The 25,135-nt window shown below is 40.1% G+C and overlaps 1 protein-coding gene across 2 annotated transcripts in view; it reads left to right on the forward strand.

Annotated features, from left to right (window-relative positions):
* Positions 1-25,135, forward strand: part of LOC149470089 (occludin-like) — a 95,917-nt gene that overhangs the window by 52,855 nt on the left and 17,927 nt on the right. For both annotated transcript variants that reach the window (XM_089667503.1, XM_089667498.1), the window contains exon 4: positions 22,851-23,005. In XM_089667503.1, the coding sequence (XP_089523629.1) occupies positions 22,851-23,005 (155 nt within the window). The remainder of the gene's footprint in view (positions 1-22,850; positions 23,006-25,135) is intronic.

Below are 25,135 nucleotides of genomic sequence, written 5' to 3' on the forward strand. Positions count from 1 at the left end.
ATCAGATTTGAATCTCAATCTATACGCCCGTTCTATCTACTGGGTCTATTATGGACAAAAAAAAACCCCACGCTTGTTGTCGACCTATAATTCGATTGTTGTCCACTCATTGGTACTTTGGTCCCGTTATAAACTTAAATTAAATCTTGTCTCCCCTGTTTCACCGGGTTCATCTTTCTTTGGTGATCCGAATTTTAGCGTGGCATTTTCGTCTCCACAGGCATTCCACAGGTGGTACGATCAATCCCTTATCAGATTATCTGACTTTCAACGAGTTGGGTCTTATATCACTTTTGAGATGTTACGAACACTTTTCCATATCCCACTTCATGAATACCATCGTTATCGGCAAATAAGACATTTTTTCAATTCACATTTTGACTTGATACCTTTGTCCCCGATTACGTTTTTCGAACGTATAAGCCGTGACTCTCCTAGGGGGAGGGGTCTTATTTCAGACTTGTATCATCTTTTTTTGGCAACTACCTTTCCCTCACCCTCTTTATATAGACAGAAATGGGAAGTTGATAGTGGTGTCACCTTCTCAATGGAGGACTGGGACTCCAAGGTGGATAACATACGTAAGTGCTCTAGATCCTTTTCTGTCCGTGAGACTGCCCTTAAAGTATTAACCCGCTGGTATTATACCCTCTCTAGACTACACATCATGTTCCCAGAGACATCCCATCTTTGCTTTTGGGGTTGCGGCCTAACTGGCACCCTTGTACATACATTTTGGGCCTGTCCAGGCCTTTCACTGATTTGGAGTAAGATCTCTGCAGTGGCCTCTGCTGTGGCCAATGCTCCGGTGCATTTGTCTATGAAGAGTACAGACCATCCACTGCTCAAATCCACCTTTCTCCAAAATTCCTAGAACAGGGGAGAATTCCAGAGGGCTGGTCTGCAGAGCATCTCAGCTGTGACCCAATTTTGATCCTGCTAGCTATCACACCCAGGCTGCTACTCAACCCTCCTAACGGTTGAACTAGAGCCCCCCCCAGCTAACTAGGAGGGTTCTACAATTACATATGTCCCTGTCCCTTCTTAACCCTTATTGGTCAGACAGCCCCTGTAAATTAAATTATAAAAATTGTGAGTGTTAGTTTGCTTATAGCTCTTATATATAAATATTGCTTCTGTGCTGTCAGAAGTTGATCTAGGATATGATTTTTTCTTTTTTATTATTATTATTATATATTTAGTAATTTTTTATCATACAAATCTGTTTCAAATCAACATCTTATGATACAAAAATCTATACTTAATTACAATCCAAACTCCCATGTTTACCCCCCCCCCCCCCCCTTGCCTACTGTCCTTCCGTTTACTTCTTTTGTTAATCTATCTTATTATTTCTCCTCCTTATCTTTTCCCTTTCTGTTTTTCCCAGCTCCTTATTTATTTTCTCTATTCTCCTACACTCCAACCACTTCTAAAAATCTTTTTACATTTTTACATTTTATCCTCATCTATATGGTATAATTCTTCCATCCTATGTATATACTCAACTCTTTCCATCCAATCCTTTATTTTTGGAGCTTCTGTTGTTTGCCAATATTTAGGAATAAGGCTTTTGGCTGCTTTAAAAGATGGAACAATATTTTTATATTGCTTCACCGACAGCTCTGATTTATGAAATAGGCAAACCCATGGATTCAGCTGTACACTAATCCTCTGGATCTCTTGTATATATAGCACTATCTCCCTCCAAAACTCCTGTATTTTGGGGCATTCCTACCAGATATGTGTCATTGTACCTTTACTTCCACATCCCCTCCAGCACTGGGATGAGATCTCTGGCCTTAGTTTTTGCATCACATTAGGAGTAATGTACCATCTAACCAGACATTTATAGTTCAATTTCACTATATTCATATTCCCTGTTCCATGTGTTAAACTAAACTTGTTACTTTTTTGTTGCTCATTCAATTTTGTTCCAAGCTCCGTTTCCCACTTTTCCAGGCATTTTTGGGGTACCGACCCCTCTATTTCAGTAAGGATACTTTAAATCGTAAAGGTAGTGTGTTTTTGTGTTCTATTTGTACTCAAATGTTGTTCTAAAGGATACATTTCTTCCTCGGTCCTTAGTGGTTGTGGGAGCTTTGAAACAAAATGTCTTATTTGGCCATACCACCTCTTATCAAGTGTAGAAAATATTTTATTCTTATTCCTCAAGTCATATAAAGAACATACCACCCCTTTATCCACAATATCTTTTAAACATGCATTTCTATCAATAATCCATTTCCCTGAGATATTATCATTCCCGGCAGAAAAAAATGTTGTTCCCGCCAAAGGGTTTGACAGTAAATTAAACTTCCGCTCCTTCTGCTTGTGTAATACATCCCAAATCTTAAATAAATTCTGTGTCAAAGTACTTGTACCCTCATCCTATGTACGAAATTCCTGTGATATCCAAATATTCTTATCTAATGGTGCCTTACTAAGTGAACTCTCCATTTTTTCCCAACTTCTCCCCTGTGCATTATATATCCACAATCCACAATTCATGATAATAACACTGAATTATAATATCTCTTGAAATTTGGAATATTTAATCCCCTTTTTTTTATTACTGCATAAAACTACATATTTAACTCTTGGTTTTCTGTCAACCCACATATCTGTGTTAACACACATATCTGAGTATAATTTTTTTAAGACACCTACAAAAAAGACCCCGGAAGAGATATTGGAAGCATATTAAATTTATATAAATCTTTTGGTACCATTCTCATCTCAATTATATTTATCCAACCTATCCAGGACTGCTTTCCCGTAGAAGCTTTCCTCAATTCCTCCTTTATCTCATTTATTAGTGGGATATAATTTGCCTGATATAAATTTCTTGTAGACAATGCTAATTTTATTCACAAATACTTTAGTTATCTTTCTCTCCATTTAAAGGGGAATTATTTTTGTAAAATTTGTTTCTCAGCCTTTGTAACAATTATATTTAAGATCTCACTTTTCGAGGGGTTGATTTTAGGTTAGATAGCTGTCTGTATTTTTTCAGTTTTCTCATAAAATTTGGTAATGTTAATCTGGGGTTTGCTATATAAAACAGCATATCGTCTGCATAGGCTGCCACTTTATGTTCTGTATACCCCACCAGCATTCCCTTGACATCTACAGTATTTCTAACAGTTGCTAATAACAGTTCCAAGGAGATCACAAATAGCAATGGGGAAAGGGGACATCCCTGTTTGGTTCCATTGTACATCCTAAAAAATTTGGATAGTGAGCCATTTATTTTTACTGCAGCTGAGGGAGTTCTTTATAGCTCTTTTATCCACTGCATCATTCTAGGCCCGATTCCTAATGTTCTCAGTGTATCGCTCTTAAAACGCCAAAGGCCTTTTCAGTGTCAACCAACAGAATGATTCCCGGAACCTCTCCTCTTTTTTTAGAGAATAAGTAATGTTCTTAAACCATTATCTTTTCCCTCAAATGGGATAAATCCCATTTGGTCTATGTGTATCCAGTCAGACATCAGCACTTTCAGCCTTGAATACCTTTGCATACAACTTTGTATCAGCAGTCAACAAAGATATAGGTCTGTAGCTGTTACACTGAGACCAATCTTTCCCTTCCTTGGGTATAAATGTAATATATGCCTGTAGCGACTCCTCCCTCATCTTTGACTCCTCTCCCAGTGCATTCATATAAATACACAGTTTAGAGGATAATTGTTCCTTATATTTCTTATAATATCCAACTGTAAATCCATCAAGTCCTGGGCTCTTCCATATAGCTGTGCCCTTTATTGCTAAGTTAACTTCTTCTATTGATAATGAGCTATCTAAAGCTGTTAATCTGGTTTTATCAAATCTAGGCATACTGGCCTCGTTCAAGTAAATCAACCTCTTCTTCCTTCTCTGTTCTTTTGATTCCTTCTGATGTTTACTTTCTGACCTATATAACCTACTATAGAATCTCTGAAATGTGTTGGCGATATCGGTGGTTGAATATACCATCTCTCCTTTTTCATCTTTAATGCTATCTATAAAGTTTCTTTTCTTTTGATTTCTTTTCCTTCAACTTCCTCAATAAATATTTTCCTGGTTTATTCCCCAACCGATATCTGATATAGTTCTTCCGTCAATATCCTAATTCTTTTCCCCATTCTTTCTTTATCTTCACCCCTATTGCTATCAGTATCAGTATACCCCTAATATAGGCCTTATGTGTTTCCCATACCGTGGCGTTAGAAACTTCCTCAGACTCCTTTATCTTAAAATATTGATCTATTTCTTGTTTTACTCTTATTCCCGCTTCCGGATTTTGTAAGATAGTCTTGTTTAATCTCCACATGTTTGTTTTATCCTGCTCCCCTCCAAACCATAGTCTCATTGTGACAGGAGCATGGTCTGATATAGATATTACATCTATATTAGTTTTCATCAAAGACTCCAAGAGTCTATGTTCAATCAGGATATAATCCAGTTTTGAATACATCCTGTGTGCTGCAGAGAAGAAGGTATAGTCCCTTTCCTTTGGATGATCAACCCTCCAAGCATCCATCAGCTGACATTAATGTAGCTTTTTTTTAATATTCCTTAGACTCCTATCTCCCTCTCTCCTGGTGCACGAAGAGGCATCCATCCCTGGCATCCATACAAAAATTTAGATCACCTGCCACAATCACATTACCCCTTTTAAAGTCTGTAAGTTTTGCCAGAATTCCTTCCAAGTATAGTGTCGGATTTTTATTAGGGCAGTATATATTTTCTATTGTACACTCTCTTCCCTGCAGATTGTCTCCTAGAAATAAATAGCCGTCTGCTGGATCTACCAGCTTTTCGTCCAGAGTAAATTTTATATTTTTTCCAAAACCTATCGCCACTCCCTTTGCCCGTCTTATTGGTGAGTCTGCATAATACCAGGTGGGAAGATATTTAGAGTATAACTTAATGTTTGAATCCTGGGATATATGTGTCTCCTGTAGGAACACCACTACAATAGATCGTTGGTTTGTTTCCCTTAAGGCCTTATGTCTTTTGGCTGGAGTGTTTAATCCCTTTCCAATATATGTCATAAAATTAACCATATTCTTACCACCTATTTTATCTATTTTGTCTATTTTCATCTATGTATCCCTTGTGAGGGTAAGAGTAAGCAGAATTTTGTAACAAGAAGACCTTCCCTCCTTTCCCTTCCTCCATCATCCTACCCCCCCCCTCTCCCCCCCCCCCCCCAACAAACCCAAATTACCTATTGTTGGTCCTTGAATCAATTGTGACCTACTGCCTTAATTGTTTCCTTTGTTCTGGGTAAGACTCCAAGCATACAAACCCACTTGGACACAGATCTCTCATGTCTAGGTCTGAAAATGGCCACATGGTGGCCTCCCTGCCTCCCGCCAAGGTGCTCCTCCTTCCTCCTCCAACCGCACATTCTCCTTTTTTTCCCCCTTCTCTATTCTGTTTAATACACATTTTCCCCTGTCTTAGAGTCCCCATTTTAATCCATCCTCAAAGGTGGGGGGTTCATCTCTAGAGTATTATCCAGCAGATGGGAGGAATAGGCCAGCGTATGGAGGGGAGAGAAAGAAAAAAATAAAAATTAAAGGAGGTAAGGAGCACCATCGCTGGGACCCCCTGTCTCCCTCCTCTCTCTCACCTCTCCTCCATCTCTGCCACCCCTCCCACCTATCTCTTTTTAGAAACTCTTAGCCATTTCTCCTCATTTGGTCTTATACTGTCTTTCCCCCCTACAAATCACCCACTAATGTCTGGAGTCTGTAGTTCTAGTTTTTCACAAAAGTAATTTAAGTCTTCTGGAGATCTCAGTTTCGCCGATTTCCCGTCCTTCCATCTGATCAAGCATGCTGGGAATCCCCAGTTATAATGAACATTTTTGTTCTTCATCTGTTCTAACAATGGTTTCAGAATTCTTCTTCTAGCGAGCGTCTCCTGTGTATTATCTGCAAACATTTGCACCTTCGTCTCTCCATACTTTATGTCTGGGATCGCGTGTATCTTCTTCCAGATGATGTCTCTATCTTCGTATGATGAAACCTTACTATCACATCGCGAGGAGTTTCTGATGTAACTTTTTGGGGTTTTCTTATCCTGTGCACCCTTTCTATTTTCAGTTTCTCTGTCTCTCTCCTCTCCATTATTAGATTAAACAATCTTCTCATGGTATCCCTTAGATCTTCTCCTTGAGACATTTCTGGTAAACCTCTAATCCTTGGGTTATTCCTTCTGCCTCTATTTTTCCGATCTTCTAATTTGAAGGATAACAGTCTCTCTTCTTTTTTCATTTTCTCCATTTGTTCCTAAAGTTTATTAATTTCTTGTGCTTGTTTTTCCACTTTCCCTTCTGTTTCTTCTACTCGTGACAGGAATTTTGATCATTTTTTTCACACAAATAGAGCCTTCTTTTGGTAGTACCTAGTCATGTGATCAGCTGTGTCTGTAGGATAGGGGGCACGTTCTGGGAAGACATCATATGACACCCTCCCAGAACTGGACAACCACGCTGTAGCCGTCATTCGGCTATAGCACTGTTGTAAAGTAGTTAAGCATATGTGTGTTTTTCTGCTTAACAGAAAGACTGTTAGAAAGATCTTTTTGAGCTCTCTGCTTGACAGAGTACTGTGATTGATTAGTTGGATCTGCTCTTGATACTCTGGTGTTGTTTGAGCTTGCCCACCTTCAGGAAGCTATGAGAGCCTTCCAGAACATGGGTAGGGACTAGGCAAATGAACAGCATGAGTAGGGATATAGTCCTGGTCAATTGCAGGGGAGAGCAGCCTGTTGCATGCTGGGAGTGGTATTTATGTTCTGTGAGCACAAGGCTTCACCGTCTTTCCCTGGAGAGAATTGCACCAAGCCAGGCTGGAGGCAGGTTTGCCTTGCCTGGCACTTGCTGCCATGCAGAATCAGGTGGATCAACCTGAGGGCCTGACGTTAGAGAGAGTGACCCTGGCTCTACAGTACGCTAAGTGAGGGGAGCTGTCTGCCAAAGCGCTGTGTGATATCACTGGAGGGTTTGGCTTGGAAGATTGGAAGGAGGCAACCATTCTGTCCTTGGGTCTTGTGAGTATAGATATTGAGGAATTTGGCGACTCTGAGTGCTTTGCTTGTGCTGGTGCTTGATAGTCAACGTGGATCTGAGAAAAGGGAACACTGGCTAGTGTTCTGAAAAGCTTGTCCAACTGTTGCTACTGCATTGGACTTTGCTCATCTATGTTACCTTTTGGCTGTCACAGTCTGTCGTAACTGACTTGTACCTGAGGAGCTCAGCCCTGTAATTACTACTTCCAAAAAGGGACTTAGCTCACTTCTGAACTACTTGCTGTTACAATTCTAAGAGACGTCTGCTATCTGCTTTCAGTCAGGACTTTAATAGTGCTCAACTAAGAGATCAGCTAGATGTCCTCAGTGTGAATAGCTCTAATTTTGGAGTATCCTACTACATCCCCTATCCCTATCCACAGTTCTACAATAAAACTCCAAAAACAAACCCCCCCCCTCCAGACTTGTCATTGAAGACAACAAGCAGAAGTGTGTGTATTTGAAGAAATATACTGCCTGGCTGCAGGGTGAAGTAAGGGGAATCCCTACATAGACATGATTTTTTGCTGATTAATAAAACCCCTGGCAAAAAGTATGGAATGTTTATTCAATTGTGTAATTGCGTGGAAAACAAAAAATCGCAGACATGGGCAGGGGCGGACTGACAACTCATGGAGTCCCCAGGCAAAAGGGGATCATGGGGCCCCTGTGTCCTTGCCCAAACTCAAAAAAGCCTATAAAAAAGGTACCAGGGGCATCTCATGGGGCCCCCTACTGACCCCGGGCCCTAGGGCAGTGCCCAAGTTTAAAATGGTCAGTCCGCCCCTGGACATGGGCATTTTAAAAGACACATATTTATTATTTTTTTATGCAATACTTTGTAGAGATGTGGGACACATGCACTGTTAAGTTTTGGAAAAATGCTGCAATAGTATATATACGAATCCTGACTGGCAGAATTGTAGATGGTGCATTTATGTCACCTAGGTTTTTCACCTACACATGGTAAAGGGCTGCAGGGTTTGTTACTGAGATGGAGAATACAAACCTTTTGTTTTTTCATATCTTAATAAATTCCCTTCTGGGTCCTGGAGCCCATAGGCTTTGTAGAGCTTTGGGTGAACTGAAGCCTTCATTCTTAGGTCCACATCTCACCTAATTAGACCACATTATTCATCTCAGCTGTCCACGAGCCTTTATGTATGTGAGTTGACTGATGTTCAGGGCTTGCTCTGTCCCGCAGCTGTGGGAGCCTGCTGCAGGGCGAAAAGGCATACTGGTGACAGAACACTAAAAAAGGTACCATTTTGTTTTGGGGATCACATTAGGGATTACTGTATTAGTTAGGAACTGACCTGAGTTTAATTAGTGCCTTGGATGAACAGACGTTTTATTTCTCTTGATGATATGGACTTGCTGTTTGAAGCTCTCCTTCACTGAAACATAACCTAACAGAGAATTTGCAAACTGTTCCATTATTTGGGTCATGTTGAAGAGGCATGGAAATCTAAACTTACACCTTCTAACAAATGTACATGTGCCCAGGGGCGGACTGACAACTAATGGGGCCCCCGGGCAATAGGGGACCTTTTGCTCACTGATACAATTATTTATTCTTGGACAAATAAATGTGGCCCCATGTTGGCCAAGAGGGTTAACATTTACGGGAGTCCCTTTCACCCAATTCAACTGCAGAATAAACCTGGTATTCCTACTTCTTTTCCCACTAAAGTTCTTTCCCTGTTGGCAGATTTCCTCTCTTCTTTATAACGCAATCCTTCTTCTTTTCAATGGACAGAGCCAACAAATTTTCCTCTTTCTCCACAAATCTCCTTGAGACTTTTAATAAAGATATCTCAGCAGCTGAGGTTTCCTTAGCTTTAAAAGCCTTGAAGCCACCAAAAACACCTGAACCAGATGATTTCTCAGACCATATTGTATTCCTCACTTCTGGTACCACATTTGACTAATTGTGTCAATGCCTTTAAAACAGGAGCCTGTCTTCCTTATCCTCCTTGCAGATGCATATACTGGAGCTATAATTCCCCAAGGTCCATACATGGCCTCCAACCCCCAACAGTTCCATCTAATCTCCTTATCGAACGTGGGCTTAAAATTGTTGAGCAAATTTCCTGGTTCAGGAATAATACCCCCAGACCCTAATCCATAGCGATCAAGTGAGCTTTGTTCCCAGGCACCAAGCTGGGAAAAATATTAGAAAGGCTATCCATCCTATTCACTTCTTGCATAAATGCAAAGTGTTTCTCTTTATCTCTTGATAGTTACAAAGCATTTGAGTCTATTTGTGCTATGTACTTCCCAGATGGGTCTTCAGTGAGTCAATATTCTCACGAATATCTGCTTTATACTCCCTCTGCTACAGTACAGTATACTGGGTACCATTCTCAACCATTCAGTATTTTCTGTGGTATGCAACAGGGTTATCCCTGAACCTTTTCATCTAGACCATAAAGCCCCTTTCAATTACAATCACGGACCACCCTGACATTACTGGAGTCTCTAATGGTGGCCTCCATTATTGGCCTTCATTATAAAGGTAATTTATTTGCAGATGACACCCTTCTAGTTCTCGCTAAAACTCTTACCAGACTTGTCCTTTACTGTCACATTCTCTCATGAGCTGGTTTCCTGAATCCAGTCTCATTTCCCTTATAGCTGGGCATCCTGGGAGCTGGACTATCTGGGCAAAAAACTGACTCCACCCTACACCTAACTTTTTTCAGCAATAAAAATATTTTTGCTGATGTCCTTGACCACACGTTTACTTGGAAATTTCCATTCCTTTCGTTGATAAGCTGCATAAATGCACTAAAAATGACCCTTTTCCTAAAGCTTCACATTATTTTCACACTTTACCAGTCAGCGTTTCTTTATTTCTAGAATCAAATGAATAATACTCATCTCTATAAATTCTATTCCTTGGATTCCTCACTTTAAATCTTTTCAGTTCTTTCAAGACACATTTGAACTTTCCCATACAGAGTTTCTCAGTATCTTTACATTAGGAATTTTATTCACACCACTGCCAACATACAACAGGCCTGTGACACCTTCACACAATTCAAATTGAAATGTCAGAATGACCCACACAGCACAGGTCTCTTTTCCTTGCTTTACCTATCACTACTGACCTCCCCTCAAACACCATCACTGACATACCTTCAGAAATGGAAAGCAGACTTGGGTGCCTTACTTGGAGAAGAAATATGGTTACAGATATGGGCAGCCACTAAATCCTATTACCAACATGTCCTTGTATTAGAGACAAACTTTTAACTTTTCTCGAGGTGGTACCTAGTGCCATCAAGAGTTCCAAAATTTTTTCCAGGGTACATGTCTTCATGTATTTGTGGATGACCAGTCTCTAACACTTTTGTGCATATTTGCCCTGTGGACTAAGGTATAAAAGCATATAGTCATCCTTCTAAGCCACCTGCTTAACCCAGACTTGCAAGAAGCACTACTCAACCAAACCTCAACTGACATCTCTTCAGATTAATCTATTGGTAATCATTTTTACAGATACTAAATAAACTATTGCTATGGCAATAGTCCTAAATTTCCATGAGATGTAAAAAATGACAGCAAAATTGCTAGATAGAACACCCAGCTCTGAGAAGATCTGGGCCCCTTGGATAAAGCACTTTCTCCCACCTACCATTAAAAAAAAACTCTTAAAATTATACACTGGAAGGGTTTATTTTTTTACTTCTATTGTTCTGAGCGGGTAACAGATACCTTTTTTATCCTGCCTTCTACTCACATACTTTTACTTTTCTTTCTAGTGTTCTCTTTCTCTGCTGCTTTTTAGTCTTTTCAAATCCTAGATACACTTGAGTACAGTTTGCCAAGGTTAACTTCATCTCAGTCCCCATATAGTTTACACACCTGATGCTAGGATATAGTGCGTGCTTACTCATTTATGTGTGCTATACATGTACAGCTGAAGATTTTCTTTATATCATGCCTAACCTAGTACCATGTTATATATTTAATGTGAGAACCCAATAAAACTCTATTGAAAAAAAAAGGAAAATAATACAAAGCCACACAAATCTCATTGTGGTCCAATTCCGCTAACTGTTTCACTTTGGCTTCCTAATAATGTATGCCTATCCCTCTAAAGCTCTCTGATGCTATATAGCCTGAGGCTTTGGGATTTGGTATGATACTTGTTGATGCCCCCCCCCTTTTATCCGTGTTGCCTATCTTCAAAAACACACTATTCCCACATGGGCATGGAGCAGAGTCCTTTGTCTGTTGGACTACCCGCAACATTACCCAGGTACCTAATTTCCTGACCTTGTACGCTTTTCCTGCTTGGGCAACCTTGCAAGGACATCATAAGGACTCATGCACACTGCAGCTCAAAGAAGCTGTTCCTACAGACATTTGAGCTGTTTTGAGCTTTTATATTTCTCTGCCTGTAAACTCCCCTCCATGTTAGCCTGTGTTCATGCACACTATAGGAGTTTTCAGGAGTTTAGCTTACAGGCAGAAAAAAAACCATCACTTGTGCGTTCAGGCGAGGAGCTTTTGAGCATGAAAAACACCTAAAAGTGAAAAAATGCTTATTAGCACGCAATGACACTAGAAACGTTACCACGCATTCCCACATCCCTGTGTTAATGCATTCTAATGCCAGAGAAAAAAAAAGAAAAAAAATGTGAAGGAGGGGGCATCCGAAAAGGGGCTGATCAGGCTAGTTGGGATGTTGAGCAGAGGACTGTGTTTATGTTGGTGGTTGATGGTTAAAGAAAGTGTAGTAGTTTAGCCGAATTTAAAAAGTCAATCCAGGTATACTACCACAGTTCCAGGAGCTTCAGGTAGCTGTCATGAAGGTAGGCAATTCGCTCCTTCATACTCATAATACTGTTAAGTTCTGTCACCCATTCCCTAATAGTAGAGACATTGGTTGTTTTCCAGTGTCTGGAAAGGAAACAAATTAAAACCCTTTTTCTATTTTCTTAATTCACGCCCAGGGGTGGACTGACAACTCATGGGGCCCCCGGGCAATAGGGGATCATGGGGCCCCTGTGTCCTTGCCCAAACTCAAAAATGCCTATGAAAAAGGTACCTTGGGCATCTCATGGGGCCCCCTACTGACCCCGGGTCCTCGGGCAGTGCCCAAGTTTCCAAATGGTCAGTCTGCCCCTGTTCACCCCGGTATGACTGACAAGAGAGTTACTTCTGGCATTTTGAGGCAGGCTCTCCCTGTAATTGATGACATAGATAAAAAACAGATTTCCGGAAAGGTCTGATATGGGAATAGGATCACCATAAGAACAGGTACATGCCCCCTAGCTCCCCACATCCCCATCCGTCAGGGATCAATGGCATGATGTTGTGCAAAATTTCTGGGCTTCTATACCACCTGGTTAAATGTCTGAAGTTTTTTTCTTGGGCTTGTGAACCTATGGTTAGTTTGAAAGCAAAGAGGAAGGATCTGTCCCAATCCTCTTCAGAGAGAGGATGCCTCAGTTCCTGCTCCCAATTTTAGACATAGAAGGGAAGATTAGGAAAAACTCCAGAGAGATAGATGTTGTACAATTTAGAGACGGCACGTGGGCAATCTGTTTCAAGCAAGCATAAAGCTTCTAATGAGGTGAGGTCCCAGTGGAGGCCATCCAGTTCCTGCAAGCCTTGCATAAAAGTGTTGAAGCTGTACGTAAAGAGTCACCATCCCTGGCATGGCAGAGTTCACAAGGCCTGTCATATGGGAGAAGACTTATTTAGATGTTATTTGTGTATAAAATACCTCAAATATAAAATACACCAAAAATGTTTTTCTTTCATAAATGTCTATATTTATATTTTCTTCTAAAAAAATGTGAATGGATTTGTGTTTTTAAACAAATCTATTCATAGTACTTGTTAAACATTCCAAATTCATAATTCGGCATTTATATTATATTGATGGCAAGCTTGCAAAATATTTGCTTTTTATGATTAATCATAATTAACCACTTGCCCTCCTGAGGATTTACCCCCCTTAATGACCAGGCCTCTTTTTGCTACTCGGCGCTGCACTAATTCAACTAATAATTGCGCAGTCATGCAATGCTGTACCCAAACAAAATGTTCTTTTTTTCACAAATAGAGCTTTCTTTCGGTGGTGTTTCATCACCTGTGCGCTTTTTATTTTTCGCACTATAAACAAAAAAAGATCAAAAATTTGAAAGAAAAACTATATTTTTTACTTTCGGCTATAAAAAATATATAGTAAAATCAAAGTTAGTTATAAATTTAGGCCAAAATGTATTCTGCTACATGTTTTTGGTAAAAAAAATCCCAATAAGTGTATATTGATTGCTTTGTGTGAAAGTTATAGCGTCTACAAACTATGGTATAGATACTGCAATCTATGCCATGTTTTTACTATACAGCGCTGCGCTAGTTTAACGGACAATTGCGCGGTCATGCAATATGGTACATGAATTAAATTTATGTCCTTTTATTCACACAAATAGAGCTCTCCTTTGGTGGTATTTGATCACCTGTGTGCTTTTTTTTTTTAGCGCTATAAACAAAAAAATATTTTGAGAAAAAAACAATATTTTCTCATTTCTGTCATAAAAAATATCCAAAAAAACCTAAAATTTCGTCATAAACGTAGGCCAAAATGTATTCTGCTACATGTTTTTGGTTAAAAAATCCCAATAAGTGTATATTTATTGCTTTGTTTGAAAGTTATAGCGTCTATAAACTATGGTATAGATCAGGGGTGGGCAAACTTTTTGACTTGAGGGCCGCAATGGGTTCATATATTGGACCCGGGGGCCGGACCAAGAGTAGATGAATGATGTGTATGTGTCATCCAAGTAAGTATAGTAATATTCCCCCATAGTAAGCATAGTAATTAATCCCCCATATAGTAATTCATCCCCCATAGTAATTCATCCCCCATAGTAATTCATCCCCCATAGTAATTCATCCCCCCTATAGTAATTCATCCCCCATATAGTAATTCATCCCCCATATAGTAATTCATCCCCCATAGTAATTAATCCTCCATATAGTAATTCATCCCCCATAGTAATTCATCCCCCATAGTAATTCATCCCCCATATAGTAATTCATCCCCCATAGTAATTCATCCCCCATATAGTAATTCATCCCCCATATAGTAATTCATCCCCCCTATAGTAATTCATCCCCCATAGTAATTCATCCCCCACATAGTAATTCATCCCCCACATAGTAATTCATCCCCCATATAGTAATTCATCCCCCATAGTAATTCATCCCCCATAGTAATTAATCCCCCATATAGTAAATCATCCCCCATAGTAATTCATCCCCCATAGTAATTCATCCCCCATATAGTAATTCATCCCCCATAGTAATTAATCCCCCATATAGTAATTCATCTCCCCTATAGTAATTCATCCCCCATATAGTAATTCATCCCCCATAGTAATTCATCCCCCACATAGTAATTCATCCCCCACATAGTAATTCATCCCCCATATAGTAATTCATCCCCCATAGTAATTAATCCCCCATAGTAATTCATCCCCCATATAGTAATTCATCCCCCATAGTAATTCATCCCCCATAGTAATTCATCCCCCATATAGTAATTCATCCCCCATAGTAATTAATCCCCCATATAGTAATTCATCCCCCCTATAGTAATTCATCCCCCATAGTAATTCACCCCCCCTATAGTAATTCATCCCCCATATAGTAATTCATCCCCCATAGTAATTCATCCCCCATAGTAATTCATCCCCCATATAGTAATTCATCCCCCATAGTAATTAATCCCCCATATAGTAATTCATCCCCCATAGTAATTCATCCCCCATAGTAATTCATCCCCCATAGTAATTCATCCCCCATATAGTAATTCATCCTCCCTATAGTAATTCATCCCCCATAGTAATTCATCCCCCATATAGTAATTCGTCCCCCCTATAGCAATTCGTCCCCCCTATAGTAATTCATCCCCCCTATAGTAATTCATCCCTCCTATTAATTCATCCCCCCTATAGTAATTCATTCCCCATATTATGTCCCCAAGTCCCCCCTGTGTCAATTCACTTACCTTTGCTCCGCGCGTTCCTCTCGCCGTGTTCTCCGGTGTAGCATGAAAATCTGTCTCCTATGAGGATCTGTCCCCCTCGACGTATCTGCGCATGTGCCAGTTTCAGGCATTAGCAGCCGATCGGCGATCTCCGGCACATGCGAAGATACGTCGAGGGGGACAGATCCTCATAAGAGACAGATTTTCATGCTACACCGGTCTTCAGGGCGGACTGTGAGAGGAGCCTAGCTCCTCTCACATTCTCCGCGGGCCGGATTAAAAGGTCCGCCGGGCCGTATACGGCCCGCGGGCCGTAGTTTGCCCATTGCTGGTATAGATAATGGAATTTACACAGCTTTTAGTTTCTGACTACTCATCACATTTCTTGAGGTGCTAAAATACCAGAATAGTACAAACACCCTCAAATGACCCCTTTTTGGAAAGTAGACACCCTAAGCTATCTGCTGAGAGGCATATTGAGCGCATGGAAGATTTATTGTTTTTCCACAAGTTTCTGGAAAATGACAAAAACTTTTTTTTTTTTTACACAAAATTGTTATTTAAATGTAATTTCTCACACAAGCCATGGGTATATGTGGAATTACACCCCAAAATACATTCTGCTACTTCTACCGAGTATGGGGATACCACATGTGTGAGACTTTTTGGGAGCCTAGCCACATACAGGATCCTGAAATCCAATGACCACTTTGAAAGCCTAAAGGTGCGTAACTTCCTCATTTCATTTCCTCATACCTATCCCAGTTTCAAAGGCCCTAAAATGCCAGGATAGCACCGAACCCACCCCCCAAATTACCCCTTTTTGGAAAGTAGACACCCCAAGGAATTTAAAAATAGGCATTGTGAGTATTTTGCAGATCTCATTTTATCTCACAAGGTTTTGAAATATAAAAAAAGAAAAGAAAAAATATGTTTTTGTTTTTTTTCTTCAATTTTCAAAAACTTGTGGCAACAAACGAGATCTGCAAAATACTCACCATGCTTCTGATCAAATTCCTTGGGGTGTCTACTTTCCAAAAAGGGGTCATTTGGGGGGGGTTGGTGCTATCCTGGCATTTCAGTGCCTCCGAAACTGTGATAGGTAGTTAGGAAGTGTAATGAAGAAATAAAGCCCTTTAAAAGCCTGATGATGCTTATTGGATTTTGGGGTCCTGTACTTGGCTAGACTGCCAAAACTTGGAGTGTCTACTTTCCAAAAAGGGGTTGTTTTGGGGGGTGGGGGCATTTTATGCCCAGCATTAGACATTTATGCCACACATCACTCACTCTTCTAACCACCTGAAGACCAAGCCTTTTCTGACACTTTTTGTTCACATGAAAAAAATCTGTATTTTTTGCTAGGAAATTAATTTAAACCCCAAACATTATATATTTTTTAAATCAAACACCCTAGTGAATAAAATGGTGGGTGCTGCAATTTTTTATGTCACAAAGTACTTGCGCAGAGATTTTTCAAACGCAAATTGTTTAAAAAAATACACTTTTTTTACTTTTAATGCACAAAAGCACAATATATTGGCCAATTATTTGGTAAAATATAAAGGATGATGGTATACCGACTAAATAAATACCAAACATGATATGCTTTAAAACTGCGCATGCCCCCTGCAATGGCAACAAACTGCTTACGTTTTTAATATCCAATAGCCTTTACAAGCTACCATATTAGATTTACAGAGGAAGTCTAGTGTTAGAATTACTGCCTTTGATCTGACATTTGTGGCGATACCTCACATGCATGGTGCAACCGCTGTGTCCATACTGGCACAGGGTCAACGCTCACGAACGCAGATGCGCGTGTGCGAGGGTACTTTCTTTTTTTTTTAAGTTATTTTTTATTTTTACACTGTCCCCTTCATTTTTTTTTTATCACTTTTAATGCTATCACAGAGAATGCAAATATCTCCTATAACTTCAATGGGCATTGTCATATATTCTTTTTCAAGAAATCTGGGTTCTATCAGACTCTAGATATCTTCTCTGCCCTTACATTATCTAATCAAACCAAGATCGGTGTGATCAGATGCTTTCTCAAATTACAAATGGCGCTGTTTATATCCTGTGAAACTGAAGTGATGAAATGCTCGTAGCTTCCAATTTCTTAGGCTATAGAGAAGATTGGCACTACTCTGGTCTCCAATCAGCTCTATGGTCAGCTGGCAGAAACACCGGCTGCATTCTCAGGTTCCCCCGATGGCACGGGACTGCCCAAGAAGACCGTGGAAGGCAGTGAGGGAGGGGGGCATCGTCTACCACTGCTTGTAAAAGCAATCCTGCAGCTAATTAGCCAACAGGATTTTATATGAAAGCTGATCACTGGCTGAAAAAAATGATACCAGGATGATGCCTGCAGCTGTAGGCATCATCCTGGTATAACCATTCAAAGTCCAGTGATGTACAGTACCTCGGTTTACAAATTTAATTCATTCTGCAGGACATTTTGTAAGCTGAAACACTGTTTCCCATAGGAATGCATTGAAAACCAATTAATCCATTCCGAAGGTCAGAAAACAATTAGCGCTACTAAAATACTGCGTTATTTTATTAACTCCTGCAGTATTTTAGTAGTGACAACCATGTTTCAGCTGTCAGCAGGGTTCCCCACTGACAGCTGAATGTAAAAGAATTGCTGGCAATTAAAAAAAAATTTTTTAATTGCAGGGAATTCACTCAGCTGTCAGGTACCAGTTTTTAAATGTAACTACCCTTTTTTTTTTTCTTCACTATACAGTAGTTCAGAAATTCAGCAGTCACTTTCCCCCTCCAGCTGAAAGAGAGAAAGCTTCTTTTAGTTTATTTCCCCAAGTTAAAAGATACAATGTTTCCTTTCAGTCTCTTAACAAATACAATGTTTCCTTTCAGTTTCTTAAAAGATACAAAGTATCCTTAGGCTCCGGGAAACTGACAGCTAATGTTGTGAGCTATAGTGAAGAAGAAAAAAAGACGGCAATTGCATTTAAAAATCAGCACTGATATAAACTTAGTATTGTAATAAAAATGTGTAAAAAATTTGTAAACCGAGGCATTATTTTCAATGGATTGAAAATTACATGAACTGAAAATTACATTAACAGAGGCATTCGTAAACCGAGGTATTACTGTATATGTTATGTTCTTTTTTTTTTTGTATGCAGCCTGTGGACTGAATGAAAAAAAGACAAGAAATCTCTGCCAGAAAAAGTGTGTGGTATACCCACCATTAGAATATACCGCCCTGCATCCACCCACTTCTAATGGTGGGCACACATTAGGTCACACTTTGCCACAAGTGCCAGTTCCAAGATTGTACAAATGTCTAAATAGTGGCAAGCCTCAATAAAAATTGTCCACGTATAATTGGTATCCCATATGGAAAAAGGATGACACCAAGTCCCAAACTATCTTGCCACTGCTCCCCATGTAGTCTGGGCATCAGGGGGGCTCCACGTGAATCCCTCGTAAATCCAAAACTTATATGTATAGCCTGTTGCCCTCTCACAGGTCTTTAACATCTTGACCCCATATCTGGCACGCTTGCTGGGGAGAAATTGTTTAAATGCAAGACGGCCAGAAAAATTAATGAGGGACTCATCAACGCGGATTTTTTGCTGCGGAGTATAGACATCTGCAAATTTTTGGTTAAGGTGATTTGTGAGGGGCTGAATTTTGTGGAGCCGGTCAAATTCAGGGTCACCCCGAGGACGTTGTCATTGAAATGCATAAAACACATTATACTCTCATATCTATGCCTGGCCACGGCAGCAGAGAACACGGGCATATGATGAATAATGTCTGTGGACCAATACAACCGCAATTAATTTTTTTTAGTAATGCCCATGTTGAGGGTTAGGCCCCCAAAAAAATTTTAATTCGGAAACTGTAATGGGTTTCCATGCGAATGGTCTGGCAAGGTTTGAATTTGGGTTGGCAGCAATAAATTGTGTGCATATAAATTGCTTTGATCCACAATCAATGCATACAGATCTTCCGTGAAAAACAGCTCCAATAAAATCAAGGGGAGTAGTTTTGTGGGCTTGCCAATTGGGATTTGTAAGCACATCCGGAGGATACTAGGGGCTCTACAGGCCTGTGTGCGAATTCTTGGTGGTTGCGGGACAATACTTGTGCTCGCCCACGCACCAGCTTGCACTACACTTATGGGACTCGCCACGTCACCAAATCATACTGCAGTGCTGGTATTATTATTATTATACAGGATTTATATACTGCCAACATTTTGCTCAGCGCTTTACAATATAATGGGAGACAATACAGCAACAATACAGTTCAATACAAGAGGGTTAGGAGGGCCTGATCCTGGGAGCTTACAATCTAAGAGGTATGTGAAAGACCAGGATATACTAGATGGCTGGTGCTCGCCAGTTCACCAAAAGGTAGCGCGGCACTAGTACTGACACTCTTCTGCATTTGAGAGTCATCAAAATTTACCGGCAACTGCCAACAGAAATCAGGCCTGATTCTGCCAACACTGCGGTTTTGTGTGCAATGTATCAAGTGACAGTGACCTACTGACACTGCACTTGCTGTGGGAGAAGGGGGGGTAAGCGTAGGGGCTAAACGCAGGTGCTGGCAGGTGCCAGGGCTGATCCCGCTAACGCTGCATTTTTGGGGATGCTATACTAATGTGAACGCTGGTATAGTGCTGATCTGATCAAAGATAGTGATCCATTCAGACACTATACTAACAATGGAGGTTTATTGTGTATGAGCGTCTTCCTGGCAAACAAGGGGTTAATTGTGATGACTGGTGTACTGTGGGGCAAGCAGATGCTATCTGGGAGGGGCGTGAAAACCACAGGAGTGCAAATCACGTGTATATATATGGTTTTGCGTACCTGTGCTGCCCTGTAGCAGTATTTCTGCTCTAGGGTGGTCAGGAAGCGGTTACAGAAGCGGTTTCTGTTACGGCGCTGGTTTACTTTAACTGACAATTGTGCAGTCATGCAATGCTGCACCAAAATGAAATGTATATCTTTTTTTCCCCACGAATTGAGCTTTCTTTTGGTGGTATGTGATCGTCTGTGCGGTTTTTATTTTTTGTGCTATAAAAAAAAAGACCGACAATTCTGAAAAAAAATATATTTTCGACTTTTTTTCTATAAAACATGTCCAGTAAAAAAATTTAAAAATCAAATTTTGTCATAAATTTCAGCCAAAATGTATTCTGCAACATGTCTGCTAAAAAACATCCCAATACGTGTAAATTAATTGGTTTACTTGAAAGTTATAGTGTTTACAAATGGCGGTATATATACTGGAATTTAATTTTTTTTTTATACCAATAATGTTGGTAATAAGCAACTTATGGCGGTGATCAGCGACTTATGGCGGGACTGCGGCCAAACATTCTGACACTGGGGGGAAAACTGACTTGGGATCACTGACATCCCCAGTGACACCAATACAGTAATCAGTGCAAAAAAAACCCACTGACACTTAACTTTTTTAGGCAATCAAAGGGTTAACTGTGTGAGGGGTGGAGGTGTTTTACTAGTGGGCGGGGGGGTATTCTTCACAGGAACACGCTGTCCCGGAAAGCTAAGCTCTGCTCTCCGGAACAGTGTGCTGGAAACTGACAGGGAGCAGAGGTGCATTGAAAACAATGCAGCTGTGCTCTGTGTCAGTGTTTTCCGGCACTCACCGGGATCCGGCAGGAAATCACCGGCCGGGACCCGGTGATTGACACACGCGGCCACGATCGGCAGCGTGGGTAGGGCAGTCACGCACCTCGCGCACGCCCCCTACCCGATATGCAAAATCATGTATATGTACGTGATTTTGCGCAGCGGTGCCGCCCTGATGCAGTATATGTACTGTGGCTGGTCGGCAAGCGGTTAATATTAAAGTGTGTGATTGGCCTTGAACAAGTGATAGTGTTAAATTCTTCAGTTATAGCTGAGACAGAAAAATATATTTGGAGTTAAGCTAACTAGCTGGAAGATGAATATTCTATAGAAGGGCATAGCTGGTTAAAAGGTCTTTGGTATAGAATGTCATGGGAGTGAACCAAAACAGAATTAGTATAAAATAATATATATTCTAATAGTATCTGTGTGTATTTCGTTTATGTTTTATAAGTTGGTAATATGTGTTACATAAGTAGAGTTTTGGTTATACAACATTATTGAGATATTATGTTGTAAAGATGGATTCTTAGTTTATACTTTATCATTTCAACAGAGAGGCTGAGCAGGCTGATGCAACATTGCCATCTAATGAAGCCACTACATATGGGCTTGTCAATCAAAAGGCCATATATGTAGTATCCCCTCCCTTCAATGAAATTGCTCTGCTAAACAGTATTGTTTGCCATAAGATCACAAATTATGACGTATACATGCATCATAAAAAGACATCCTAAGAGATGCGAAGAGCGCTTTACACACACTCATACACACACAAGCAAAGCATGAAAACACTATGATTATTCAGAGAACTGACAGACTGGAACAGGTGCATTCTCTAAAAGCATGTTACTTCTTTCTTCTTGCTAAAAACTCAAGCTGCATTTGAAAAAGACAAGAAGCACATGAGAGAACGGCCATGAAAAAAAGGGTGACACATCTTTATAACTTCTGTTTTGATATTTCTGTTTTACCTACATGGAACTGTTATTCATGATAACATGATTACATTGTTATTTTAAGCCATTGTTTGATAAAATAAAATCACACTAAATGTTTTACTCTTTAATTATTCCAAAATCGCCTATATACACTAAAGAATTATTATATGTGTCTCAGAACATTCTACAGTACTAAGTTGTAAATTGAGTACAGTGATGAGTCACCAATATTCTCATTTAACCTACTCACAATAATATGAGTGGCTTTGTTTACCTTCAAATCTGTTAATACATTATGAACAGGCCTGATGATAAAAAAAAACCCATTCATCACAGCAATCCCTGGAGGGTACTGCTATGTGTGTTGGGGAAGGGAGATGAGCAGTCCAACTGGGGTAAAGCTATTGGGAGAGGGGCGGCTTGACTGTTGATAGGATATGGCTGGGAGAGGAGCAGTTTGATGGGGGGAGAGGTGGAAATGAGAGGAGTGACTTAATAATAAAAAGGAGGCTAAGAGAGTAGCAGCTTGACAAAGGAGGAATGGCCATGATAGGAGTGGTTTGACTAGTGGGAGGATATGCTTGGGAGAAGAGCAGTTGGACTAGAGAGAACAGCAGAAGGAAGCATGGATGTATCATCGTTCTTCACTTAACAAGCCAGTGGCTTTGTTTACACTTATACAAGATCAAGGTCAAATATAGGTATAAACCACCCTGCGCTCCAGAACTGCACTGAGGTTTGGAGCACAGTGAGCTGCATGCTGAACACCTGTGGGCAGGGGCGGACTGACCAATTGGAAACTTGGGCACTGCCCGAGGGCCCGGGGTCAGTAGGGGGCCCCATGAGATGCCTCTAGTACCTTTTTCATAGGCTTTTTTGAGTTTGGGCAAGGACACAGGGGCCCCATGATCCCCTATTGCTCGGGGGCCCCATGAGTTTTCAGTCCGCCCCTGCCTGTGGACCATATGTTGGCCCCCAGGGATCTAGAGACTATGTTTTTTTAAAAACTGCACATTTACTTTTTTAATAGCACGCATCTAATAATATTATATACATTAGTTTATTTCAAGATTCATAAAATAGAGTACAAAACTCCTTTAGGAAATTGAGCATTAAGGTCAGTTCTAACCATCTCAGTTTTCAAATGTCACAATTTCTCTATGTATGATCATCTTTTTCATTTTCTTAGGTGAAAAGTGTTCCAGGTGGCGCTCCAGATGAAACTGCAACTATGATCTACTCAGAAAAGTCACAGAATCCTGTCAAGGCCCTGAGCAATAGCAGTATCTATAAGCCACCAAGGCATGAATTTGAAGAAAGAGTTAACAGCCCACTCACCAGCAGGTATATGTTCGATGTGTGAGTACAATAAAGACTGGATACCTACCCATGCATTTTGCAAATATCAATATAGGCATCTATTTTGTGTAGACTTTTTACCCCCCACACTTTTTGGAATGTTGTCTTAATTAAATGAAGAACTTAAAAACTTCTTCTCAGTGTCCTGTTAGATTTAAATTGCACAGATATAAACCCTTATTCTAATAAAAGAGAGGAAAAGATTACTAGGATTACCTTTTGCTTTTTACTTTTTTTTATATACCTTGGAACTATCTTTGTGGCTTCTAGAGGTGAATGGTCCGGAATAGTATTATATAAGAACATGACGAAGCAAGAATACCTGAATTTATTTCCAAATAATGATAATCAGTAAAGAAATGTGCATGTCTATATGTTTTCTCTGTTAATGCAGAATGAAGAAGTCCAATTTCAGTCATTTTTAAAAGTGTTGGGTAGAGCGGGGAAGTGTTGGATTTAATTGCTGCATGTGTCCATTAGGGAAATTGTGTCTTTGCTTTAAAATGGAACACTGAAAAAAGATTCCTTCCTGGGGTTCTAACCCTTCTGCACACTACAAAAAAAATCAGCTTTATTGCTGGATGTGTTTCCATTTAACATATCTCCTATTGCTTTCTGTCCTCATCCCAACAGGTAGACAGACAGGAATAAACCTTGAATAAGACTCTAACTCTTCCCCAAACAAAACTAGATAGACATAGGGTTAAGGTCTCATGCACACTGGGCATGCTGCTTATACCGGTTGAAAAATAAAACACTAGTCTATCTAGTTCAACCAACAGAGAAAAAAAAGATATTGAAAACCCCAGTATACACAATCCTATACCCAAAGTTGATACCAATGAAGGCAAAAAAAAACAATAAAGCACGATAGAATTCATTCCAGTGGGCAATTTCATGTTCCCTGGATCAACTACCTCTGTTGTTATTACCTCTAAATATTAATAGCCAGATATACGTATTTTTTGCATTTAGGAATGCATCCAGATTAAACAATCTACTAAGCTGGCCCGAACCAGCTCTTGAATAAATCTAGTTCACATTTTCACAGCTCTTACTGTGAAACAGTCATTCAAAATGTGAAGGTTAAATGCCCCCTTATTTTCTGTAATGACCTGAAAGTGAGTAACTCTACACAAAGTTGACTATATGGACCACTTATATAGTTATATATGTTGATCATATCTCCCCTTAAAATGTTACTAAAGGCTAAATTATAATAACAAACATGTTATATTCACCTGCTCTGTGCAATGGTATTGCACAGAGCGGCCTGATCTTCCTCCTCTCGTGTCCCCCACTGGGGATCTTGGCTCCATCTCTTTTTAGTGTGTCAAGTAAGCTGCTTGCTATGGAGGCACACAATGTCTGCTTTCTCATGAATTGTATCTATGGAGCCATGTTCTGTAGACTCACACAGCAGGACTTAGCCCTGCCCTACACTGCCTCCTTACTGCATTTGATTGACAGCAGCAGGAGCCAATGGCTCCTGCTGTTGCTCGAGTACTCTGTGAAGAGGAAGTAGAGGGCAGGGCAGGGAGAAGAGATGCAGCTGTGCACAGCGCTGGATATATTATCCTCTATCTTTCCCTTCACACAGGGAAGAGGGGGGCAGAGAAAAATAAAAAGTGTTTTACCTTAAAGCAAGAAATGCATTAAGGTAAAAAAAAATTTTTAGCTTTAGTATCACTTTAATCACCTTTTCTAAAGAGAGAAAAAAATCTTTCCTCATAGCTGAGGTCCTCCATGCCTCCTATCAGTTTGGTTGCCCTTCTCTGCACAGTTATCCAGTTCTCTGATATCCTTTTTGTGAATTGGTATCCAAAACTGAACTGCATATTCCAGATGAGGTATTGCCAATGAATTGTACAAGGGGTAAAATGATGTCCAAGCACATTTGGGCATTTACAGGCATATTTGAAGAGGAGCGTTTACAGGCTGGAAAAAAACCCCCATAACAAGCAAGTTTTTGATTGGAGCTTTCAAGCAGACAAAACACTTGATGCGTATTCAGCATTTTCAAGTGTAAATTGATTATAGTAAAAAATGAGCAGAAGGTAATTTTTGTTTTAAAAAAGCGTATAGTGTGCAATACGAGCCATTATGAGCATTTTT

Source organism: Staurois parvus, unplaced genomic scaffold (assembly GCF_062004578.1).
Source record: "Staurois parvus isolate SC_StPar_1 unplaced genomic scaffold, SC_StPar_1.0 ptg000053l, whole genome shotgun sequence".
NCBI lineage: Eukaryota > Metazoa > Chordata > Amphibia > Anura > Ranidae > Staurois > Staurois parvus.